The sequence below is a fragment of the Ciona robusta genome, chromosome 11 (genome assembly GCF_009617815.1).
Source record: "Ciona robusta chromosome 11, ASM961781v2".
Taxonomy (NCBI): Eukaryota; Metazoa; Chordata; class Ascidiacea; order Phlebobranchia; family Cionidae; genus Ciona; species Ciona robusta.
This window is the reverse complement of record NC_143245.1, coordinates 898,333-923,727: the sequence shown is the minus strand read 5'-3', so window position 1 is coordinate 923,727 and position 25,395 is coordinate 898,333. Positions and strand designations below refer to the sequence as shown.

Genomic DNA, 25,395 nt, shown 5'->3' with positions numbered 1-25,395 from the left:
TGAAACTTTAAAACGGAAGTAATCTACAGAAGAATAACCGGCTGTTCCATTCAGTGCTTATAAGCCTCATACCATGGTAACTCATATATGTATCCACACAATGTATTTGAATGCACGAACTGATATTACAATATTTAAAATTATTTAGAAGAAATGAAACCACACAGTATCTACAGTCTACATCATACATATTACGTCGTGTATGTATATTGTCATTAATGATAACTCGTGACGTCGTGCAGATGTTACAGTTTATATATTTCACGATATTTGTGACATTACTTCTAATGACGTCACCAACTTGTGACGCAATGGTTGTATAACTTGGCTGTGAATGTTTCTGTAACTTTCCACTCGTCGTTTGCGGGGTTGTAACTTTCCGTGCTTCTTTCAGTTGAACCATCGAAGCCAAGCCTGCCACAAATAGAAACAACTTAATTTATTTATTTTAGCACACGGGTAGTATAGCTTTTATCATGACGTACCCACTGCAAGTAACCTACTCCCCTTAAAGATGCTATCGTTGTGGGCATACATGCTGGGTTCTTGGGCAAGACAATTAACGGTGATTGCTCCAACAGCGTGGTCACTAATGCATTGTCTAAACGGTTAGCCATATAGAAAAACAAACACCTACAAAGTTTCATACGTGGTAACTCGAGCGAGCACGAGGTGTATGAAACATAACACCCGTGTTATAATCACTGTCATTAATTGCCCGCCATGCGAGAATGAATAAGTTACATCCAGTCATGCACCCCCTTTTACAAAACAACCCCACAAATCAAACCCAGCACTCACACCGCTTTCCCATATATAAGGTTGGCCCCGCTTACCCTCCTATAGCAAATATCTTCCCATTCACAACACACGCCCCAAACGCGCATCTGTATCGGTTCATATCGCTCACGTGACACCAAATATCTTTGCTGACGTCATACATCTCGACACTTCGCAACGTCATGTCGCGATCTGACCTTCCACCTGTGACGTAACACTAAAGTTTATTTAAACAACTAAGAAGAGAAAAATTATTTCAAGATCACTTATCATGTTCATTCAAAGCTGACAAATATAGGTTGGTGTTACGTTGTTTAAAAAACGTTAGCTTTAAGCAATCTTTATTGTAATTTATTCTCAAACCATTATAGATTAGAACCTTTATTATTGAGTGTCTATAAACTGCCTCAGTGGGGTATAGATGGTACTACCTTGGATGTTTGGGGTAATGGGGTAAGTCCCCTTTTACTTTAAGCAAATAAAGTATACATACCTATAACGTATATGACGTCATTAATGACGACAGCACACGGCCAGCATCGGGGTGAATGCATGGGTGCTACGTCACTCCATTCACCAACTACAGGATCATATCGTTCTACCGATGAAAGATAATGTTTACCACCGTGGCCACCGATGGCGTATAAACGACCTGGGAATAAAAGTGTGTGAGTTGGTAACATAACGCCAATACATTGACCCCATAAGTTACACACGTGCTACCTCGAAGGCGGGCACGAGGTGTATACACAGAAAATAGTATGAGGAAGTACTTATTTATCTTAAGTAGGCTTATATATATATTGTAATAACTTTTAAATGCCTATATATATCACACAAACTTTAGTGTAATGACTTTTATTTGTTTCTTTGATTACGGTTACGATAGTCGTTAAAACACACTACAGTTAACATGCGACTATTTTGTGGAATAGTGGGCAAACTGTATCTTATACAGCAATTTGATTGGTTATAACGGGGGTATATATAGCTGCGTATTCACTGTCTATATTTTAATGATATGTTTACAGTAATATACAAATACCTTTACAAGCAACCAATGCATGACCGTGTCTTGATTGCTTCATGTTAGCGATCATCTCCCAGGTATCGAATACAGGTGAATAAAATTCCCCTGATGATAGATACTGATTCTTCTTGTGGCCTCCTACGACGAATATCGTGTCTGGAAAAAATTAAAAAATTAAATTTAAATAAAAACAAATTAAAAAAAAACAACATGAACGATGGTCGTTATAACACGAATGTTCTACTTTGCACCTCTTGCTGCCCGCTTACCACTACCACGCATATGTAACTTATTTATCCTCGCATGGTGGGGAAACGACAGTCGTTATAACACGGGTGTTATGTTTCATGCACCTCGTGCCCTCTTACAAGTTACTACGTATGTTACTTTGTCGGTGATTGTATTTGAAACAACGGGTAAGGTGACAACATTACTATCGCCTGCACAAACAAATTTCTAGCACGTTCATATCATGGATAACCTGTAACAACCTGTAGCAAGTGAGCAACTGAACACCTCTCCAATACCCACCTTGTATGACAGCACAAGCAGCCAACACCCGCTTTACATTCATCGGAGCAGCTTTCACCCAGAATAAATTATCATCGTCCATTTTAAGACAATCCACGGCGTTTGATGGACTTTCCTTCCCGCCAACATTCAAATCTCCACCAATGAAAAACAACGTGCAGCCAACCATAGCCGCACATGCTACGTCACGTCCGTTTACGAGGTTCTGCGACGTCATTATTCCAATTACAATAACCACAACTTCTAAATAAACACAACAACCCATCGATATTTATGATATCTTTTTTATCTCGAAAATTACGTTATTCCTGATGAACACGACGTTGTAATGTCGGTGCAAATAAGTGCCAGATAAGATGTTTTACAAAAGTATAATATGGCTATCAGCAAGAGTATATATATATATGTAACAGCACAGATGTATAATTACCATGTCAAACACCACCGAAGATGGCTTTAGTTTTAAACCGAAACGTTTAAGGTAAACATTGTATTCTACATATGGGCTATTTCGTTTGTATTAGAACTGGCTAGAAAATCGTGTTTATGAACCTAAGTGACGATTATGACGTAACAAACTAACCGGTAGAATCGTTCGTTTCTTTCCAGACGGATCATACATTGTGACGTCACACAGCGTCTCTGTTCCACCAATGTAAATAAAGCGCGTCGCGTGATCTGGAAATGAATTGATTTTCACGTAAGTTTATCAACACAACCAAACGACCACAAACCTTGCTCCGAGAATCTGTTTAAATGAACGGATATTGCGTCACAAACCCTGTTCATGCAGTCTAGGTCGTTTCGAATCAATCGCTAAAAAAATATAAGCTTAGATAGATGAGTGAATGAAAATTATTTATCCTTGTGTGGCAGGGCACCGTTATAACACAGGTGTTCTGTTTCAAACACTTCGTGCTCGCTTACATGTTACCGTGTATGTAACTTTGTGGGTGACTGTTTTTATGTATGACTAGCACTTTAGAGTTTAGACTTGCCCAAGGACACATACGTCCGAAATGGCAGCGGCAACGAGCCTAGAACCCGTAACCTGTTGGCTACAATAAAAGGACTCCAACCATTGTGCCATTGTATCGGCAAAGATACGTCATCATGACGTCATACCTCAGACAAAACTTCCTTCTGTAGAAACTGTGGCGAGAGTTGTTTGAAGCTGATATGAAAGGTGAGACGGGAAAGATGGGATCGTCTCTCTTCTAGATCATGTTTCACCCAGGATACCAAGGCTGTGTATATGGATTCCGTGGATACCTGCTTAGATCCATGAGGGAATGGTTATATAGAACGGAGATTGATGTCGGTTGTGAGGTTACGATTGGTGGGAAAGAACCGTTTCAAACAAGTTAAATATTTCGAATTTAACAAAAAAGTGTTAGAATTTTATTACTTTTGCTCTGTTTGAATATTTTCATATTGTAAGTTGTACATTCATAAAAATCGTTAAATATTCCTTGTTTACTACAAAAATAGGGTAAGAAAACATGAAGCATCTTGTCCAAACCTACTATTTAAAAAGTTTCATAAAATAAACAATCTACTTACATCAAGGTTACTGACGTGTCCTAAACAATTGTCTACGTCATTGTTTGACAGTTTCTTGAAATCCTCTTGTTGCGTCACAACGTCAAAGTGTTCGGATATAAACACATTGACTTGGGTGGTGAGTTCGTCACTACTATATTGTCGCGATATACCTTGGATGGTGAAGCAGTTTTGAACAGAAATGGCGCGCCCAAGAAATTCAAGACAAAAATCTTTGGCAGCTGAAAATAGGTTATTGACATGGGTGTTGTTTTGGGCAATGAGTAAACATGCCAAGTTTCTTAGTATGTCTCACTGTAGGACGTCGCACATATAGAATAGAATGTACATATATAACTGAATAGGGAAAGATGGGAAGCCTTTTCATTCTGTTTTCTCGTCTCATTTGGTAGTTAACAAAGAACGTTCGAAGAATTATAAAACCGTATCCTCACGACTTTTATAGACCGTTGTTAATTGTTTAAAACACAGATCTTTGAATACTATGTGCTAAAGGTGTCTCTCCCCACCCTACCATACAATGTTTGGATAATAGACCAACTCTGGGCTAAATCCAAGGTTCCATGGCATGCCTTGTCGTGGAACCTTACCCTTTCAGAATATACAGTTACTACTATGAGAAGGGGCCAACTTCGGCCTATATACACATGCCTTGACGTGCCACTCATATAAAATAACTTAAACTTACATTGTACTTCCAGTAGATCAGCCGCAGCAAGAACCTCACACACATTGTTAATATTAATGTTGATATGCTTTGTGTACATGAATTCAATTAATAGCCCAACACTTTGTGCGTCTACGTCATCAAGGTAGACGATAGGGTCAAGGGTCAACTGAAACAAGTTTGTTACGTCATAGAGGGTGAATATAACTTCACAATCAAACACTATGCCAAGCAGTAACAGCATATAAATGCACTTGTGTTATAAACTGCCGAATTGAATAAATGAATGCGTGTCAAGAATGAATAACTTGGTTATTCTCGTATGGCAGGGTAACGGAAGTCATGGACCTCGTGGCCAATTACGAAGTACCACGTATGCAACTTTGTGAGTGATTGTTTTAGTTTATTAAAAGGTGGAGCAGAAGACCTTCAACGTTTTAAACATTAGTATAGCGCCACCTACCTGTGAGATAAAAAGACGTTCGAAATATTTTGAATAAGTCGCCAGGATCATTCTATTGGTTGGAAATCTTCGATTGTCAGCTACTATTGTGACGTCATTGAAGAGATTTGTGTGACGTATCCTGCAAAATGACGAAATAATGGGTATTATTACATTCACTAAATAAAATATAACGAAGATTAAACACCAACGAAAATAAAGGATTAGCAGAAAAAGGACAGTCGTATAAACTAACTTTGGTATAAACAAGCTGTGGGTAAAAATACTCGAGGAAAAGTTTTAAATAAAAGCGTGGCTGCTAAACCCGCAACACAATGTAAACGTCCTCACTTATTGGCGAATCCCAATACGTTGTCTCCATGGTCTGAAGTTCGAGTCACCTCAGTCACCTCAGTTGTCCCACTCAATGATATAGACCTTAGCTTTGACGTCATCGTTACATCAGAGGATGAAGTCATTCAAACTAGAAAACACCTATGAACCCCAAGTAATCTGCATTATACAGAATAATTAGTTTGCTGAATAATTGAAACAACTAAAAGAAAAGAAATTTACAATAAAATGGCGGTCGTAACTACTTTAGTAAAAGTGTCGAACATACTCATTAACTTTTCCTGCCAAATCATTTGCATAGTCGATTAATCTGAATTGATAGATTTTACACTAAGTTTCAAATGTTACCTCAACAAAATCATACCGACGTTACCCCGAAGACGACCTATATACAAATATATAGAGAACGTAGAAACGTCACTTCTCGAGAAACAAAACGTCAAAAGTTTGCGTAAATCTAAAATAGCACAATCAGACGTAACTATGATAACGTAAACTATTACGCACACTAGGCTTTCTACGTAAACTATAGGATTGTGGGGTAAGATGGGACACTGGCGCCTAAATCCTATATTTTCTTATTGTGTTTTAAACATTTAACGACGATGTTTTAGAGTCGTGAACACGTGGTTAAGTAATTCTGTAAACAATCTTAGTTAACTATCAAGTGCGACAAGAAAAGAGAATGAAAACATGTCCCATCTTACCCCACTCTACTATATATTTTGTAACTTGCTAAATTTGTGTTATATTAGTTTTACTATCAAGCTGCCACAACCGTTGTGCATTCGTACTCATCTTTATACATTCTACTATTGCAATTATATAGAAACAGTAATTTATATCAAAACAACCACGCGTTGCTGTTTTAGCGCGAAATAATTGTATTATAGTGTTACGTCACATCCAGGGCACAGCATTCGCATCCGGAATAACTCATCCGCTATACGGCGATATAGAGCCACAATTAAATACTTTAGCGCTTTTGAGGCACCAGGTTATTCGTACCGTTTAAAGACTCATTGTCGGATAAAAACGAATAATACTACGTAAATCGCGTACGAAAAATCGAAAATTAATGTTCATTATGACGTAATAAAAGTTGGTCTTTGAACAACAATGCATATTGTTTTGTTGTTTATTAAATAATAGGAGAAATTGCAATCATGATTGTTTCGTCACAGTGCGACTTGTGAACAACAATCAGTGATGATGTTTGAACAATCAAACTTATCAAATCCAAACATTTATTCTTGTTATCTCCAAACTACGTCAGCGGAATGACCCACATCGAAAATAGAAGCGGTGATAAGTTTGCGCATTCGAGCATTGGTGCAAAATTTAGTGGATTTTATCCGTGTTTTAAAACGATCGTCGACTTGCCACTAATTCCTTTTTTGTTGTTTAAAAAATGATCGTCGCCATTGTAATTAAATAAAATAAAAAAGATGACTTTTCTCGAATACGATAGGAAAGATCAAATAAATTAAAACAATGAAGAGAAGGAAACCAACAACAGTCGTTTAAAACAGGCTGTGGATAAAAAGTTTGGGAAAGCGCGTCATTTCAAAAGCGTGGTTGTTGCAATATTTTATGGAGCATTAACAGTATTCGAGGGTCAGTTTTTTATTTTGCAATTCATAATGCATTTACGTTTTAGCTGTTAGGCTACAATGGAAGTTGCGCGAAGTTTAGTTTATTACGTCACAGTGACGTCACTGTTATTGCATTATACGTCATCAGTGGGAGTCGATTTAGGTAGTTGCGGTTGCATGTGTGGTGCAGGCGGAAGTGGGGGGGTGATTGGTGGCAGCTCCTCCGCCACGGTGAGTGATGACGTCAGTGTGACGTCATAGTATGAAATAAAGCACAAAAATATGTTATAAGGGTCTTTAATTAGGTTTGTAACGTGAAAGTTCGTTGATTTTTGTTAAATACTGTTGTTGCTTCAGACAACACGCTTTTATTTGTCCTGATTTCTTCGTTGTTTTAATTAATGTTATTTTTGTTATTGTGTCCAAATAAATACATAATAATATGTTGTATATTGTAAAACAAGTGTTTCCATTTCAACAGTTCGGTTTAAAACTATCGTATTGAAGAAATAATTAAATTGTTTGTGTTCTAACTTTAAACTTTAGCATGGAATTATTGGAAATTGTATTATTTTAATATGTAGTTATGTAATCTAATTACCATTATTACGTCACAGGGAGCATCGTTCCTCAACAATGTAAGGGGTCCCAAAGGAAACGTTGGAAGGCCCGGGAAGTCGGGACCTCCGGTAATCATGGAAATCATGTAAAATTTATTTTAACTAACGTTTGTTACGTAATACAGGGTATGCCGGGACCGCCAGGATTGAGGGGGGAGATGGGACCGCCAGGCGTGGGTGAGTTATAAGTGTGTAATATATAGTAGGGTGGGGTAAGATGAATACGGTTAGCACATAATACCCTTTACTTCCAAATCGTGATTTTAACAGCTATTAACATTTCTTTAGCATAATCTAAAAATACGATTTTCTTTACATTTTTTCTTTGTTTCACTGCTACTGTTTTCGCTGACAAAATATTTATAATGCGCCAAACAAACCAGCAATTAACAATAAAACAAAGCAATTAACAATGTAACTTATCTACAGCTGGTGGTACCGGAGGTGGCGGTCTTTTCACCTCATGTTTCGAAATAAGAAGCGCCGGTGAAACTACTAACGGGATTTACACAATCAAACCAAGCCCTACTTCAGCTAATATTGAGGTGATATGACGTCATACTGCGTGACGTCATGTTGTGTAACGTCATATATTGTAACGTCACGGGCGTGTTTATAAATACTGTAATTTCAAAATAAATATTTCCAATCCGTAATGATGACGTAATAAATATTACGTAAATTATGACATCACCAGGTGTGTTGTGACATTAATATGACATCACCAGGTGTATTGTGACATTATTATGACATCACCAGGTGTATTGTGACATTATTATGACATCACCAGGTGTATTGTGACATTAATATGACATCACCAGGTGTATTGTGACATTATTATGACATCACCAGGTGTATTGTGACATTATTATGACATCACCAGGTGTATTGTGACATTAATATGACATCACTAGGTGTATTGTGACATTATTATGACATCACCAGGTGTATTGTGACATGAACACAGCAGGTGGAGGGTGGACATTGGTGGCAAGCATTCATGAAAACAATATTAACGGGAAATGTACGGTTGGTGACTTGTGGTCCAACGACCAGGGTGCCAGTAACACAACAGGTAAGCATCATGCGCGCTGTCGGGGAGCATTATGTCACACATACGCATATGATGTCACACAAGGCACACATTACGTCATACAAGAAAATAATGACGTCATAAACCGAATTGTTACTAATATGAAACAACACAGATGGAAAACTAAAAACAAGATTCGAATGCTAGTTATAATTAACAACGCTCTTTTAGTCATGAGGGAACGGTTGTATAATTCTGTGAATATTTTTTGTTTGCTAACAACTGTGCTGAAAAAAGAGTAAAAACATGAACCATCTTACCCCGGCCTACTATACGTAGCTACGCCATAATGCACATTAACAGGAACCGGAAGTTGGTCGAATTTTAATGTTTTCGGGAGCGTGGAGGGCGCCACCAGCGGTGACTACAAGAGCCCTGCCTATTACAACTTATTGGTACGTCACAATTAGCATTGTTATCAAATAACTCCAGTCATTCTGTAACTTGAAACTCGGAAGCGGGCACGAGGTGTATGAAACAGAACACCCGTGTTACAACGATTGTCGATACCCCGCTATGTGAGGGTACACAAGCTACGTTAATTCATTCATACTCTATTTGTCATCATGTATAACGTGAAATAGTTCTTCCGTCCCATCTGGTTTAAAATGTTAATTTTTTTAACCTAATATTCTTTACAAATAGGGAAGTGACGTCATGATATGGCACGTGCCCAACGACGCCGAATCTGGCCAATGGGCGGACAGCGCTACTTTCAAATATTACACTGATAATAGATTTCTAAACAATTATGGAGGAACTCTGCAGTCTTTGTATTCAAAATATTTTCCACTGAGGAAGTCACTGGTGTCTGGTAAAGATGACAATTATTTTGGGTTTGATATAGTCACGTTTTTAATTAGTGATATTTGTAAACGCTTTTAAAAAACATTTTGAAACTTTACGTTTCATTGATATAGCAAGGTGGTGGTAGATGGGACACCTTTTCAATCTATTTTCTCAAACCATTTAATAGTAAACAAAGAACATTCAAAGAATTATAAAACTGTATCCTTACGACTCCTATAGACCGTCGTTAATTGTTTAAAACACGATCGGGATACTTGGATATTATGTGCTAAGAGTGTCCCACCTCCACCTTACTATATTATACATTTATTCTTAACTTACATTCAATCATTCCAACAATCGTTCACTTATTCATCCGTTCATTCATTCTTACATGCATTTACTCATTCATTCCTCAAAACCAGAAACCGCATACGAAGGCATAGCTTCAATACTGGCAGCTCTTAACCGAGTCGAGCCAGACATTCGGCGAACAATTCCTGACTTCTACAATTACAACTACGATCACTCGGGCATACAGAACTCGATTGGCGATGGCGGCGGTGACATGTACGATACTGGTAACAAGGTAATGACCATTATGGGCGTATGTGTATTGGACGAGACATTTAACGGTAATTGCTCCAACCCAGTGGTCACTAATTGGTTGTCCGAATCGTCAAATGTGAAAAACATTCACCTACAAAGGTATATACATCGAGCGAGCACGAGGTGTAAGAATTAGAACACTCGTTTTGTAACGAATGCGTTTTATCAAAACTCGAGAATAAAAGTTACATTCATACAAAAAGTCGTTTGTTCACAGCGTAAATAGCTTTTTTACTCACAGCGTGTATAACGATTCATTTCCTTGCAGGTATTTTACAAAATCGGAGGCAACGCTTTCCAAAGAATCACCTACACACGTAAATACGAGTAAGTTACTATACGTTTAATAATTGTTACTGGTAGAGTTTTTAAAACAAAGGGGATTCTGCTATTTTATTTTTCGATTCATTCACTCAACCATTTCACTTCCATTTACTAAGCTGTACAGTAATCTCCTTGACTGGCAATCCACTTTTAGCATAAAACGTTTTGAACAACAACTGTATTTCAGAGATCTAGTAAACGGGGTTGAGATCGTAAGTTCGACGGGCCATCCCTTCTTCATGCTTATGTGGATTGGAAACCATGCAAGAGCCGTCGATACTTTCCAAATAAAGGTATTAACGACCAGAACAAAGTTAGCGCTCTTGTTGTTGTAAGACATTTATAACCAAGATTTCAACAAACCGTAATTGCTTTGGTATATGAATAACCTCTTAGTTCAGGAAGCTCTGACCTTATAACAACAGTGCTGAATTTGTAATAGTGGGATTAGGGAAGATGTGACACCTTTAGCACATCATATCCGAATATCCTAATCGTGTTTTAAACCATCAACAACGGTTTATGGGAATCGAGAAGCGTTTTTAAATTATTTGGTTTTGTTTGTGTATACAAATGACCTGAGAAAACAGAATGATAAGGTGCCCCATCTTCCCCACCGTACTATACGTTTAAAAAAATAACGCTCCTAATTTAACTAACGTACAAGAAAAAAGTGGTGACGTCACAAGCGTATTGTTAACATACTATGACGTCATAAACAGGTTGAATCTGGAACGGGAGCAGACGGAAGTGGTAGACACGCTACTTATAGCGGGAGTGTTGTTTACGAAGATCTAAGTAGTTCATACAAGGCTTACAGTGTGTGGGATGCTAATGATCCAACTATATGTGAAGTTTATTTCCATATTTCTAACCCAAGGGTAAGTAACGTTATGTAGATGCAATTTATCTTTTTGGATGCAACAGTGAAGATCAAATTATTTAAAACAACGAAGAGAAACAAATTAGAAAAAGTCATTCCGTTTGGTAGTAAACAAAGAATATGTGTAGAACCCCATAAATGTTTCCTAGATTTTCTAGAATATAACACTGCATACAACTCATACCCCAGTGGGCGATGGGTAGTAATGCAAATTGGTCCTAAATCCTATATTCTCGACAAGGATCTTAACCGTCCAGTATGAATATTTAGTATAATTAACCTAATCTGTGTCCACAGGGTTGGGGTTCGGTCGCCCCAACGTCATTCGAAACACCATCATGGAGCTCAGGAACAGATAACTTAAACAACGTCGCAAGTATCGGTGGGAGCCCCGAGTCCGTGATATTTGGCTACACGTTGTTATCGAGGTTGGTTTACCAAGAGTCGCGACATAGTTGCACAGATTGCGCTAATCCCGACACTTACTGTTAATAATTAAACGAGTTGTCTGATTTTAAAAGTCGGTTCGAACTTTTTGTGACATACTCATAATAATACACTCTAGTACAGGATAGAGGGCATAATTACAACTTTTATGTAAGCTTAAATTTGTATATGCATGCCTAATTTGATTTTTTTACACCCGTGCCCGTTTAAGCATTTTCACTCACGTGCCCGTTAATCCCAGAGATGACGATTTCCAAGTGACCAACAGTCACGTGAGGGCAGCATTGACACGAATTATGCAAGAAATCAGTTCATTTCGTCAGATTGAAAGTAAGTTTATGACGTCATTAAACAAACAAAGCATTTCATTGTCCATAGACACTTGATGATGTTTTGTAGCAGACAAAACGTCGGTCCTTTAGGAACACAAAAACAAATCATTACCAAAAGTTTTCTTTCTAACTTACAATACAGCTGGCAGCAACAACATATATAGTAGGGCGGGGTAAGATGGGACACAGAGTATAAAGATACCCTAATCTTGTTTTAAACAATTAACAACGGTCTATGAAAGTCGCGAGGTTATGGTTTATAATTCTTTAAATGCTCTTTGTTTACTACCAAATGGGACGGGAAAATAGAATGAAAAGGTGTCCCATCTTCCTCAACCTACTGTATAATTTTTTTTAAACAATTAAATAAACCAACCAATTCTCACCTGCAATGCTCGTTACAATAGACTTCAACTGCAGCCGACTGAACGAGAGTTTGGTTGTTCCCGTCCAATTTGACGTCGGATCCAACGAGGCCATGACGTCACACATACCACCAGCGGTGAGGGAACGAGCTCCTCCAGGTTTCATTCATTTCCGAGCCTTTGACCCGAAAGGTGTTCCAAACGCATTGTGTCCTGGTGTAAGGTAATAATTTTATATTATATTAGTGACGTAATAACAACGTCTTCAAATGAATATTAGTGAACTAATAATGACGTCATTAAATAAATAATGGTGAAGTATTAATGACGTCATTACGTTACAGATCACAGTATAGAAATATTAATGACGTCATTCTATAAACAATAGTGACGTCATAATAAATAAACACATTATGTTCTAGATCTGATTCATGCCGCCCCTCCTCCATTTGTGTTGGGGGAATCAACACCATACCAACGAACACCAGGGCTTGTGGAGATTTCGCTGGTACGTAATAATGACTATTGTGGTCTTTTAAATGACGTTACAATTAAACGCTCCTTAAGTCGTAACCAACTTATTATGACGTAAAGTGTGACGTTTGGTATAGTGGTTAGGGCGCCTCTAGCCGAGAGAATATTGCTCAAGGCAACCACACAAAGATACATAGGTGGTAACTTTTAAGCAGACACGAGGTAATAGAACACCCGTGTTGTAACGACTGTTGTTGCCCCGCCATGCAAGGATGAATAAGTTACATACGTGGTAACTCGTAAGCGGGCACGAGGTGTATGAAACAACACCCGTGTTTTACCCATGCCACAAAAGGATGAATGAGTTACATTCGTTGATATCCGGTTGGGTTGGAAATTTAGGGAACAAAACACCCGTGTTATAACGAGGCAATGTGAGAATAAACATGTTCCGTCTATTCAACAGGTTGGGACGGGATATCGTCTGACCACCCCACCGACACCGAGCCTGCAGGACATGCAAAGTCCAAGAATGATGTCGCTTCGTCTCTGTTGTTATTTACTCGAAGCAGAGTTTCTTAACATCGCGCGTGATTGTTTGGCAATTGTGACGTACAATGTGTGGTTTAATCAGTAATCGAATTAATTAAAATACAATTCAATCACGAATTCTGGAGTTAAGTGAATGTGGACAGTGAGCATGAGGTGTATGAATACACCATGTGTGTCTGGTGTATAAGAAGACACCCCTGTTATAACTCGACAGTGAGCATGAGGTGTATGAATACACCATGTGCGTCTGGTGTATAAGAAGATACCCATGTTATAACTCGACAGTGAGCATTAGGTGTATGAATACACCATGTGTGTCTGGTGTATAAAAGACACCCATGTTATAACTTGACAGTGAGCATGAGGTGTATGAATACACCATGTGTGACTGGTGTATAAGAAGACACCCCTGTTATAACTCGACAGTGAGCATGAGGTGTATGAATACACCATGTGCGTCTGGTGTACAAGAAGATACCCATGTTATAACTCGACAGTGAGCATTAGGTGTATGAATACACCATGTGCGTCTGGTGTATAAGAAGACACCAAATGTATAACTCGACAGTAAGCATAAGGTGTATAAATACACCTTGTGTGCCTGGTCATATGAAGACACCCATGTTATAACTCGACAGTGAGCATGAGGTGTATGAATACACCATGTGTGTCTGGTGTATAAGGAGACACCCATGTTATAACTTAACAGTGAGCATGAGGTGTATGAATACACCATGTGTGTCTGGTGTATAAAAGACACCCATGTTATAACTTGACAGTGAGCATGAGGTGTATGAATACACCATGTGTGTCTGGTGTATAAGAAGACACCCATGTTATAACTTGACAGTGAGAATGAACTATGAACAGAAGCTACATAAACCACAGTTGATTCAAGTTAAAGTTGAGACAATGGATCCAACTTATGTTCAAAACTACACACTACGTCTTTTATTTGATAAGTAAGAATATTCATTGATTGTTTCTTTATGAGTAATTTAAAGTTTGACTGGATTACTGGAATCAAATTACGTCAAAACATTGATTGATCATCGCGTGAAAATAAGGAAACTTGACTTTTGGTCATTGAGTGATCGAGCAGTCTTTGATGGGAGAGTTGCTGTCGGGTGTTCAGATAAACTGCCGGCCCAACCTGCCAAAACAACAACTATCAACTATGGGCCACAAATATAAAGGTAACTCAACAAATTCCTCAATCTGTTGACACTACGCACAAGTAGTTTTTACGAACACTATGTTTTTAACAAGTCGTTCTGTTTCGAATTTCTTTCACTTTGTTGTATTAATTAATTTTAACTTCAAAGAGACATATTTATGACATCATTGATATGACATCGTAATATGACATCACGAATCAGGGTATCACATGCAGAGTTCTTTGAGAATTGTCAGTTTAAAGCAGCTGTACCGATTACTTCAGTAAAATACTTATGCACTAATTTTATACAAAATATTAAGTGCACCACACAAAGTACATTCCCCACACAGTTGTCCAACCCACACTTGGTCCCACCCACCTGCAAAATCCCCGCAGTTTTCCATCTGTTTTCTTGTAGAGTTGTGGCCATGGGGAATCCCCACAAGGCATACTGATTGTGAATCACATGCAGATGTTCTGCAAATATCGCTCTCTTGTTTATAAAGGGAAATTGCTCAAAACAAAACAGCGCCAATTAAATTTCATACATAATTGATGATAAAAAGATATTTTTATCTTTAGAATTTGGTTTCCAGTTTGTATTTGTTACAGTGACCAATGGGTTGTAGCAATAAGTGACGCGTGTCATTACATACCAGCTTATGCCATGACACAGTGTTTCCTTATGGGTTGCCTATATAAATTGTCAGCCAATTTAATAAAAAAAAAACCCTAAAAAACAAGCGAGCATGAGGTGTATGAAACGGAACACCTGCGTTCTAAGGAAAGAATAAATAAGTTACACTAATTCCCACCTTACACCAGGGCACATAGCATAAGTATCCCCACTAACATCTACAGCACGCAAGTGAATATATCCCGGTTCAACTTGATTTCGTGTCGATACTGGAATTTTGCTCATTATGACATCATTACTCCCCTTTATGTATTCCACGGGAACAATTACACTTTCGTTGAAGCGAGCACAATTGATGTCTAAACAATAACGTTATCATAATAATATTAAAGTTATCATATTAATAAATAGTCAAATGTAAGTAACACAGAAAACTTTTTAATCTCTATTATAAATAGTTTAAATACAACAGTAATATATCCGTGAATCTGAATTGATTTAGCACTCAACTGGTTGGACGTTTCTTGCAATATAATATAGCATATCAAACCATAACGTTACACATAGGAATAGTCTATTGGTGTATTCTGCTATGATGCAACCAGAATGGCCCAACAATAGAAGTACTAGATCAGAACCAAATTAACGGAACATGTTATTTTATCAAACTAATGTTAAACAGAATTGTTCTCACCTGCCACTGGAGGCAGTGGTAACAATGCTTGCATAATTAGTCTCAACACAGCCTCAATCTTTATCGAATCGATCGAATTGTGTTGAAGATTGTTTCTAGAAAAACATTTTATGACATCATAATAAATAACAAACACTATTATAACATAAACACAAATATAGATCGGAATAAATTTACAACGATTTAATAAAAGATGTTTTTGCTGCAAGATTAGGAGACCGATATTTTGTAACTTTATTCCATCAGCCAGCACTGTGGATCAACCAAAGCAAAACAGGCTACTGACACTATAAAGGAAGTGTGCAGCTTTGGGCAAGACACTTGGCACAAATTGCTCCAACCCAGTTGTGACTTTTGGTTTGTCTAAATTGTCAGCCAAACAATAAACATTTACCTGGATAACAAAGTATAACCCATGAGGAAGTTCTGGGGGTTCCCCTCAACTGATACCGCGTTGTTCAAGTTATCTGTCGTCGAACTCCACGCTGACCTTCTTAACTGTGATGTCACAACTGACCTCCATGTCTGTGGAATAATGACATCATAATCCCATCATTATGACACAATAAATATAACAAATATGACATATCAACAACATACCACTGGGTTGGAGCAAAGGAAATAAACTTCACCGATTGAGGGGTCACTCAAGCCAGACACAACATATGCTTGGTAACTACAAGTGAGGTTACTGGAGGTCAATGACCCACTGAATGACCTCGCATTGCCGGCACCATCTGCACCGGTCCCTGAGACAACCTATAGGGGGAATATGAATACAGAACTTTGTTTTAATTAAAAAACCCAGATTTTGTTGTATATCCAGCGACCTGAATGGCAAGAAAATGTTACCTGCTCAGTTTCTGTGAATATTCAAGTTTTTTGACAACATTTTTGTTAATTATATACTTGCTTATTAAGCACTGCTGAAATTTGAGATTAATTCTAAAATATTTTGGTACAACATTGCACTGATTGGGTAAGATGTATTTTAATGCAAAACTTCCACCTTAAAGAACAACTATTTTAATAATGTTACATGTCTAATTAGTCATATTCTATACTTAACAGGAAGTATTTTGATGCACAACTTTTTACTAAAAATACAACAGGTTAATTTATTGCAAATTATAATCTACAAACCTTTATAGAAAATGAAGGGACTGTTCCACCAGGATTAGCTCCCCACATTAACATCATGAAAGGATGGTCCATGTAACTTGTGATCTGCACACCACTTGCCAGGTCCCTGTACGTTATTCAACAACTTATAAATGAGTAAGTTGAATGAATGTAACTTATTTATCCTCGCATGGTGGGGCAACGACAAACAGGTGTTCTGTTTCATACACCCTGTGCCCACTTACAAATTACCGCGTATGTAACTTTATTCTTGCGTGGCAGGGCAATGACAGTCTTTATAACATGGGGGTTCTGTTCCATACACCTCATGCCTGCTTACAAGTTACCACATATGTAGCTATTTATCCTCGCATGGCGGGGCAATGATAGTCGTTATAACATGGGTGTTCTGTTTCATACACCTCCTGCTTACAAATTACCACATATGTAAGTTTGTGGCTGGTTCCCTTTAATATATCTTAAAGAACTTATAGTCATGAGTTTTGAAACACACGCCCACAATGGTGAATTATGTTGCACAACATGTAATACACAAGATACAAGTGATCAATGACTTCATGTTTACCTGTAATTCCTTCCATATACTATCTTCTTGTATGGTTGTTCACCTATCTTGTAATACACCTGCAAGGGAAGGTTTAGTAACATGGGCGTATAGAGAGAAAAGGCATATGTTATAACTCGACAATAAGCATGAATGGTATAAACATATATCTGTCAAGTTATACCACGGGTGTCCTCTTATACACCAGACACAAATGGTGTATTCATACACCTCATGCTCACTGTCGAGTTATAACATGGGTATCTTCTTATACACCAGACACAAATTGTGTATTCATACACCTCATGCTCACTGTCGAGTTATAACATGGCATGGGTGTCTTTTTATACACCAGACACACATGGTGTATTCATACACCCAATGCTCACTGTCGAGTTATAACATGGGTATCTTTTTATACACCAGACACACAAATGCTCAGTCGAGTTATAACATGGGTATCTTCTTATACACCAGACACACATGGTGTATTCATACATCTCATGCTCACTGTCGAGTTATAACATGGGTGTCTTTTTATACACCAGACACACATGGTGTATTAAATTCATACATCTCATGCTCACTGTCAAGTTGTAACATAGGTGTCTTCTTATACACCAGACACACATGGTGTATTCATACACCTCATGCGCACTGTCCGGTTATAAGATTGTCTTCGACCCTTACAGCACAAAGTTACCCCACCATACTTACATGATTCCCATCATCGTACATGTCGCTTCCTCCATCAGTTATCTGGTCATATGTGCTTGCATCATAAGTGTACATATGGAAGTTGGTGACCGCTGCCCTGGCTGCTGCTGATATGTTACGTACTGCTGTCTGCATTGGGGTAAGGTTTCCTTCATCGAGGTCTGAATGTGGAAAGAAAGTGAATAGTGGCTTTAAATACCTATTATAGTTTTAACAAATCATCAAGAACTAAAACGAATTTTCATAATAAAATGATTTAAATTGAATTTAACAAAACTAATTTACTTGTTCTAGGCTGTTGTTTCAATGGATAATGTTTTCCAAATAAAGCTTGCAAGGTTCCGCCATAATTGCGTAAGAAATGGTTGTTGGAGTAAAACTGAAGTAACTTCTCAGAATCCCATGAAGACATCGGAGTGTCGTTGGGAACTTGCATAACCATGATGTCTGTCGCCTGGATATTACATTGACATACAGTAAAAATTAAATGAAACAAATCCACCCGAAAAAATAATTACTCACAAAGTTACATACATGGTAACTTGTAAACGGGCACGAGGTGTATGAAACAGAACACCAGTGTTATAACCACTGTTGTTGCCCCGCCATGCAAGGATAAATAATTTACATACGTGGTAACTTGTAAACAGGCACGAGGTGTATGAAACAGAACACCAGTGTTATAACAACTGTTGTTGCCCCGCCATGCACGGATAAATAAGTTACATACGTGGTAACCTGTAAACAGGCACGAGGTGTATGAAACAGAACACACGTGGTATAATGACTGTCCTTGCCCGCCATGCGGGATAAATAAGTTTGTTTTATTAGGTTTAGTTATAATCTAATTCACGATGCATTCAAGTGGTAACCCTCCCAAATAATGTTCTGCTTAAGTGATTTTGCTTTTTATTAACTCCTCCTTGATTTTTGTTGGTTACTTTTCGTAGGACCAGATCATTCCTGTATTTTACTATACAAGAAACGATCAACTATATAAGCATCAGGGTCAGATTCGCGGAATTTATTACAAGTCCTTGTTCATTTGGTTGCATAATAAAAATAAAAACTAATACATAATTACGAAAAGATAGACTATAGGAAAAACATGACATCAAAACAAAGTTACCAATGTTTTAAAGTAGGCTGGACTTTTATAATCTGCACTGGTTGCTCCTTCTGGGTGTCCAAATGTTTGCACGTTTACCCACGCTGATGATGCTGCAAGTGTGTACGTGTTAAGTTAAACACTCCCATGCCCATGGCCGAGTTGCTGAAGCTATTGCAATGTGTGGATAAGCAGACATGACTTTTGCTTTGGTCAATTATATCAGAATAATTTGTATTTGTAGAAAATAAAAGACAAATAAACCATTTAATGTGTTGTTGCCTGTTAAGCAAGTACGTTCCCAGGACTTGGTTAACTATTTCCAAAAAAAAGACATGGTTAACTATTTCCAGACAAAGGGGAGGTCCAGACTCCAGATCTCTCTAAACATGTTCATGCTTGTTAACTTACTTTGTGGCTCCAATGGACCTTCGATACCAGACCAGTTGTCGCCAACCGTACATTTCCCGTTAATATTGTTTTCATGAACACTCCCCACCAATGTCCACCCTCCACCTGCTGTGTTCATGTCACAATACACCTGGTGATGTCATAATAATGTCACAATACACCTGGTCATGTCATAATAACGTCACAATACACATGGTGATGTCATAATAATGTCACTATACACCTAGTGATGTCATAATAATGTCACAAAAATAAACATAAAATAGATAAAGTCTTAACATAATCAGATAATTAAGGTTAGCCAATGTGTATAACAAGTCCGGTCCCTTTAATTAGTGCATGTCCGCTAAGTCCGCTAAGTCCGCTAAGTCCGCTAAGTCCGCTAAGTCCACTAAGTCCACTAAGTCCACTAAGTCCACTAAGTCCGCTAAGTCCACTTTTTATTTCTGTGATATAAACCCCGGTCCGTATATAAACATGAGTTATTTCATGTCGCTCATAGAAATCGTATAACGCACATCAAATGGGGCTAAATTGATCATAGACATAATATAAACTGCAGACTGACATTATCCTTACCGTTTTTCTAAATGTTACTTAAATGTGCCCTTTTGTACTTCCGTTTTAACCGTGAGCCCGTTTTAACCGTGTTTTAACGACTGTCGTTTTACCGTTAATTCTCATTGTTTTGCCTTTGTAAACTTTTCTGAATTTTGTTAGTGTGACCAAGCAGACAAAATAAAATCATTTTGACTTGGATAACACATAAATCATATATCACGACCAAGCGAGCTTACTACTGGACATCTTAGACGTGAATATTACAGACGTGGAAATAGCGGACATAGTCAATATTGCAGACGTGGACTTAGTGGACTTAGCGGACTTAGCGGACTTAGCGGACTTAGTGGACTAAGTGAACTTAGTGGACTAAGTGAACTTAGTGGACTTAGCGGACTTAGCGGACTTAGTGGACTTAGTGGACTTAGCGGACTTAGCGGACTTAGCGGACTTAGCGGACTTAGCGGACATGCACTATTTAAAGGGACCCTAACAAGTCTGGTGTCTTTAATTATGGCCTTCCAAATTCAATATTGGAAATCATATTATACTATTCTCAATTTCTCACTACTTCATAATTGAAGTCACAATCATTGTATTTAAATCACCTGAAATGGTGCATGCTCCCCCGTCAGTAGCAACTCATAAACTCCAGATTGAGTGACTCCACTTTCACGAGTAGCAAGGCACGATACATGAGGTTTATCTGATTGTTCCTTGAATGGGTCTGTATTAATGTATAGAAGAATATTTTTTACCTTTTTTAAAGCGGGCCACAGCAGAGCTCACTCTAATTAGTAAATAATAAAAATGATCCACAACATACAGTTGGAGTTTGCAAGGTATTTAAAGTCATACCGCTAATGAAGAATCCCCCCACCAATCACAAACAGTTACCCAACGTATTGTTTAATATGAAAATCAAACACTATGAAGAATTCGTCAGTGCTTACTGCTAGTTAAGAATCCTCTATCTACGTTGTCTGCCCGCTAAACAAAACCACTAACCCACAACTATAACCTGTAAGTTCTTCTAACTACCAACCCACCTTTAACCCCTTACTATACTTTTCATCAGGCTATCATGTAACGTACCGGAGGATTCTTTATAAGCGGTAATTGTTCACTTTTACCACAACTTCGCTAGTTAAACTTCATTAATTATATTAAGATTCCATTTACATTTGTTACAGTGTTGCAGACTTGCAGTGTTTACTACATGATTTCAAAAGTAGCCCACCATTACGTTAAGGTATGTTATTTACCATCAGCGGTTCTTCCACGGGTTCCTGCCACTCCAGGTGGACCAGGCGGGCCCTGCGTTTAAACAAGATAATGTCCATTAATAAAATAATCGACTTGTTAAAATAACCGCTCGCAATATCTTGTATTCTGAGGGTGTGTGTTAAAGTTTCCACGTGGTTCTAGTTTCCCGCTCTCTAGACAATTTAATATAGAAATCATACATAATATATATTTAGGGGAGAAATTAAATGACGAACACACACTAAATATAATAAGTCTAAGCTATTCAACCTATTATATAACACATGACTCACAGGTGGTCCGAAACTCCCATACGGCCCAAGATCACCTTTTACGCCTCTAATGCTCTCGTAGAATCTTCCGTGCTGTGAACATACTATGTAGTTTATTTAACTATTTGTTTTTAAAGTACGGTGGGGAAAGTTGAGACACCTTTTCATTGTATTTTGTCTTCCAATTTGGTAGTAAACAAAGAACGTTTAAAGAATTATAAAACCGTGTCCTCACGACTACCGTATACGATTGTTATTTGTTTAAAACACGATTAGTAAATTTGGATATTAGGTTTGCGCACCATCTTACACCCCGCACCATCATCTTAATTAAAAGTGTCAAAAAAATGTAGTTGCTAATCCCACACTGAAAAATTAAAGTCATACTGAGTTGTATTTAAATAAAACAATTAAAACACAATTGAAAAAAGGTAGTAAAATAGGGTACAAAAAACAATGCTAACTGCACGAATTCCCAGTTTTAAACCAAGATTATAGAAACGTCGGAATAAAATTAACGGTTTTAAACCGGAGCAGCCAAAAGAGAAAAAGATTAAAAACACGTGTGGCAACACTCGGCTACCATAGAGGTAAAATGTTACTAGATTATAACGTAACAAACTTCATTACTAACTTCTGGTGTAGAAAACAATGTGGGTCTGTTGCCCATGACGTCATCGGAGCACATACACGCACATTCCCCCAAATCGGTGCCTATGGATGACGTCACTTTTATTTGTGACGTCACATACAGAAGACAAAGCAACAAAAGTCTGCATTGTAGTTTCATATTTATAATTCCTGGAACGAACCAATAATTTTAGTGACGTAAATGAAAAGTTAATTCTACTCAGTTACAATACAGAAATAATAGTTCATATAAATATGACACAACTGTCCCTTTTCCTTTAAAATGTGCTGATCTGCTCTTAATAACTTTAAAAAAATCCTAAGGGTGTTTAAGTTAAAACTCAACGAAAAAAAAACACATTTTTACCCTATGGCCAATACAATTAATTCTGTGATGAAATTGTCTTAACGCAAACTTTTCTTTCAACTATATAATAATCGTTTTAATTAAATATCTGCAACCCACTGTGAGTTGATGTTTTGTTGTTAATTTCCATCTCTTCATCATGTTAATTAAATAAAACCCTCGTCATTGTATTTAAATGGATAAACACAAATACGTCCGCCTAATTCTTCTTACACGGGAAATTATTTAAACAATTCGAATTTATAATTAGAGCTGAGATCAGCATGGGTGATCGAGGTAATATCCCAGTACTTGCTGACTTGGTTAGCAAACTTCGTTATCAGTGTGTTTAGTGGGTCGCCTTCTGCAAAACAAGTGCAGCAAATATTTAGTGAACTGATTTGACACCGGAAACCAATTAACACGGTCTTATAATTACCATCTTTTTTTACAAAATAAAGTATTTCACATAAATTGGTTTATACCATTATAACTTGAGTATAAATCTTATATTGGTGTTTTTTGCATGTTTAACATTGGTTGATGCTGCTTTGATTTTCTTTTTATTTTTAAACCAACGTTGAGACTCAAACAGGTTTAAAACTATTTCATCTCTGAAAGTTCCACATTAGGTAGATATGTAGAAATGAATACTTAATGTTTATGGGTTTCAAATTTTATTAAAATTTAGCTTGTTTTATGATTTTTCAAGGTTTTCTACTGATTTTCTCATCTGTGACTAGAATGTAAAATAATCGTCTCTTTATCGCTACATGCGGTTGGTAACTGCATCAATTATACTCGCCAGAGAGCGCTAGTTCTCAACACGGGCAAACGTGATTTTTTTGCCGACAGCTACTACGACATTTAGCGGCTACACACATTTTATTTTTGAACCGCATGCATGCGCTGTGGAGCAAATGGCAAATATATTGATGAATAAATGTAATTTATCCTCGCATGGCGGGGCAACAACAGTCATTATAACACGAGTGTTCTGTTTCACACATACTTTTTGACCGCTTACGAGTTACCACGTATGTGACTTATTTATTTTCGCATTGCAGGGCAGCGACAACCGTTATAACATGATGTTCTGTTTCATACACTTCGTATTACCACGTATGTAACTTTGCGCGTTACCACGTATATACCTGTATAGGTGATTGTTTTTTCTATATGGCTGACACTTTAGACAACCCGTATGAAATTAACTACTGATATGAAGCAATTATCGTTAAGTGTTTCTAGCACACATAGTGCCCACTGGGTAAAATAGAATTGCTTATAAGCTGAAAGCACATATCTTTGTGGGTGATTGTTTTTTATTCGACTTAACATTGATGGCAGAGTAAACTATATAAAGTTTTGGTGAAACACGAAGCTTAGGCGGAGCGAGGTCGAATATGTGGACAGTGGCCAACCACGATGTTTTCAAGGTTAACTAAACGGACCGTTGATTGGCAGGCCGGACGCTGAAGGACGAATATTGCTGCAAAGTGCAACGGTTGATTTTGGGCCGTTTGAAGAAATATACCACCATGTGTGACCGATGTTAAAGACACCCATGTTATAACTCGACAGTGAGCATGAGGTATATGAATACACCATGTGTGTCTGGTGTATAAGAAGACGCCCATGTTATAACTCGACAGTGAGCGTGAGGTATATGAATACACCGTGTGTGTCTGGTGTATAAGAAGACACCCATGTTATAACTCGACAGTGAGCATGAGGTGTATAAATACACCGTGTGTGTCTGGTGTATAAGAAGACACTCAAGTTATAACCAAACAGTGAGCATGAGGTGTATGAATACACCATGTGTGTCTGGTGTATAAGAAGACACCCATGTTATAACTCGACAGTGAGCATGAGGTGTATAAATACACCATGTGTGTCTGGTGTATAAGAAGACACCCATGTTATAACTCGACAGTGAGCATGAGGTATATGAATACACCGTGTGTGTCTGGTGTATAAGAAGACACTCAAGTTATAACCAAACAGTGAGCATGAGGTGTATGAATACACCATGTGTGTCTGGTGTATAAGAAGACACCCATGTTATAACTCGACAGTGAGCATGAGGTGTATAAATACACCATGTGTGTCTGGTGTATAAGAAGACACCCATGTTATAACTCGACAGTGAGCATGAGGTGTATGAATAGACCATGTGTGTCTGGTGCATAAGAAGACACCCATGTTATAACTCAACATGTAATATTGTCTTTCCGTTAAGCATGACATTAAAATCTGTTTACTGCGAAATCAGAACTCAAACCGTTATGTTGCGAATAGAAACATACGATCAATGCTACGCTTATAAACCATAGGTTTTGACGTCAAAATAAACAATTTACATTTACGCGCTTTACATATGGGCACTATATGTTAATTATATAGTGGGGTGGGGGAAGATGGAACACCTTATCCTTCTATTTTCTCGTTACA

The 25,395-nt window shown here is 37.7% G+C and overlaps 3 protein-coding genes across 4 annotated transcripts; 1 reads left to right on the top strand and 2 right to left on the bottom strand.

Moving 5' to 3' along the window:
* Positions 1–88: 88 nt before the first annotated feature.
* On the bottom strand, positions 89–6,852 carry LOC149727594 (kelch-like protein 12). The gene is made up of 12 exons (XM_089888524.1): positions 5,365–6,852; positions 5,035–5,155; positions 4,593–4,740; positions 3,905–4,125; positions 3,467–3,613; positions 3,076–3,157; positions 2,925–3,019; positions 2,342–2,546; positions 1,826–1,966; positions 1,274–1,432; positions 837–984; positions 89–414 (listed from the first exon to the last, which is right to left on the bottom strand). The coding sequence occupies exons 1-12, from the start codon at positions 5,490–5,492 to the stop codon at positions 294–296; spliced, it is 1,716 nt and encodes a 571-aa protein (XP_089744650.1). The 5' UTR covers positions 5,493–6,852; the 3' UTR covers positions 89–293.
* Positions 6,853–6,994: 142 nt separating this feature from the next.
* Positions 6,995–13,567, top strand: LOC149727593 (uncharacterized). Its single transcript, XM_089888523.1, has 16 exons — positions 6,995–7,193; positions 7,580–7,651; positions 7,708–7,759; positions 8,012–8,127; positions 8,528–8,657; positions 8,979–9,070; positions 9,321–9,489; positions 9,890–10,053; positions 10,342–10,400; positions 10,585–10,690; positions 11,120–11,278; positions 11,578–11,708; positions 11,969–12,057; positions 12,467–12,647; positions 12,847–12,932; positions 13,365–13,567. Exons 1-16 carry the CDS (start codon positions 7,041–7,043, stop codon positions 13,478–13,480), a joined length of 1,875 nt encoding a protein of 624 aa, XP_089744649.1. The 5' UTR covers positions 6,995–7,040; the 3' UTR covers positions 13,481–13,567.
* An 806-nt stretch (positions 13,568–14,373) lies between these two features.
* Positions 14,374–22,784, bottom strand: LOC149727592 (uncharacterized). 2 transcript variants are annotated; one of them, XM_089888521.1, is made up of 16 exons: positions 22,585–22,784; positions 21,984–22,055; positions 21,690–21,741; positions 21,033–21,151; positions 19,864–19,993; positions 19,474–19,565; positions 18,630–18,798; positions 18,345–18,505; positions 17,649–17,707; positions 17,084–17,189; positions 16,541–16,699; positions 16,335–16,465; positions 15,941–16,035; positions 15,425–15,605; positions 14,989–15,086; positions 14,374–14,603 (listed from the first exon to the last, which is right to left on the bottom strand). In XM_089888521.1, the coding sequence occupies exons 1-16, from the start codon at positions 22,750–22,752 to the stop codon at positions 14,500–14,502; spliced, it is 1,896 nt and encodes a 631-aa protein (XP_089744647.1). In that variant the 5' UTR covers positions 22,753–22,784; the 3' UTR covers positions 14,374–14,499. The 2 variants fall into 2 exon arrangements, with proteins under 2 accessions (XP_089744647.1, XP_089744648.1); XM_089888522.1 differs by having other exon boundaries at positions 22,597–22,784.
* Positions 22,785–25,395: the final 2,611 nt, after the last annotated feature.

Excerpts from the sequence above, each read along its gene's own strand:
- LOC149727594 (XM_089888524.1), bottom strand. The coding sequence starts at position 5,492 with ATGACTTCATCCTCTGATGTAACGATGACGTCAAAGCTAAGGTCTATA. Across the intron at positions 4,741-5,034 it reads AACGTCTTTTTATCTCACAG|TTGACCCTTGACCCTATCGT; the intron begins GTAGGTGGCGCT and ends AACTTGTTTCAG. Across the intron at positions 3,614-3,904 it reads GACACGTCAGTAACCTTGAT|GTATCCACGGAATCCATATA; the intron begins GTAAGTAGATTG and ends GGATCTAAGCAG.
- LOC149727593 (XM_089888523.1), top strand. The coding sequence starts at position 7,041 with ATGGAAGTTGCGCGAAGTTTAGTTTATTACGTCACAGTGACGTCACTG. Across the intron at positions 8,658-8,978 it reads GGGTGCCAGTAACACAACAG|GAACCGGAAGTTGGTCGAAT; the intron begins GTAAGCATCATG and ends GCACATTAACAG. Across the intron at positions 12,933-13,364 it reads GGCTTGTGGAGATTTCGCTG|GTTGGGACGGGATATCGTCT; the intron begins GTACGTAATAAT and ends TCTATTCAACAG.
- LOC149727592 (XM_089888521.1), bottom strand. The coding sequence starts at position 22,752 with ATGAAACTACAATGCAGACTTTTGTTGCTTTGTCTTCTGTATGTGACG. Across the intron at positions 16,700-17,083 it reads TCCCTTCATTTTCTATAAAG|GTTGTCTCAGGGACCGGTGC; the intron begins GTTTGTAGATTA and ends TTCCCCCTATAG. Across the intron at positions 15,606-15,940 it reads ACCACTGCCTCCAGTGGCAG|ACATCAATTGTGCTCGCTTC; the intron begins GTGAGAACAATT and ends GTTATTGTTTAG.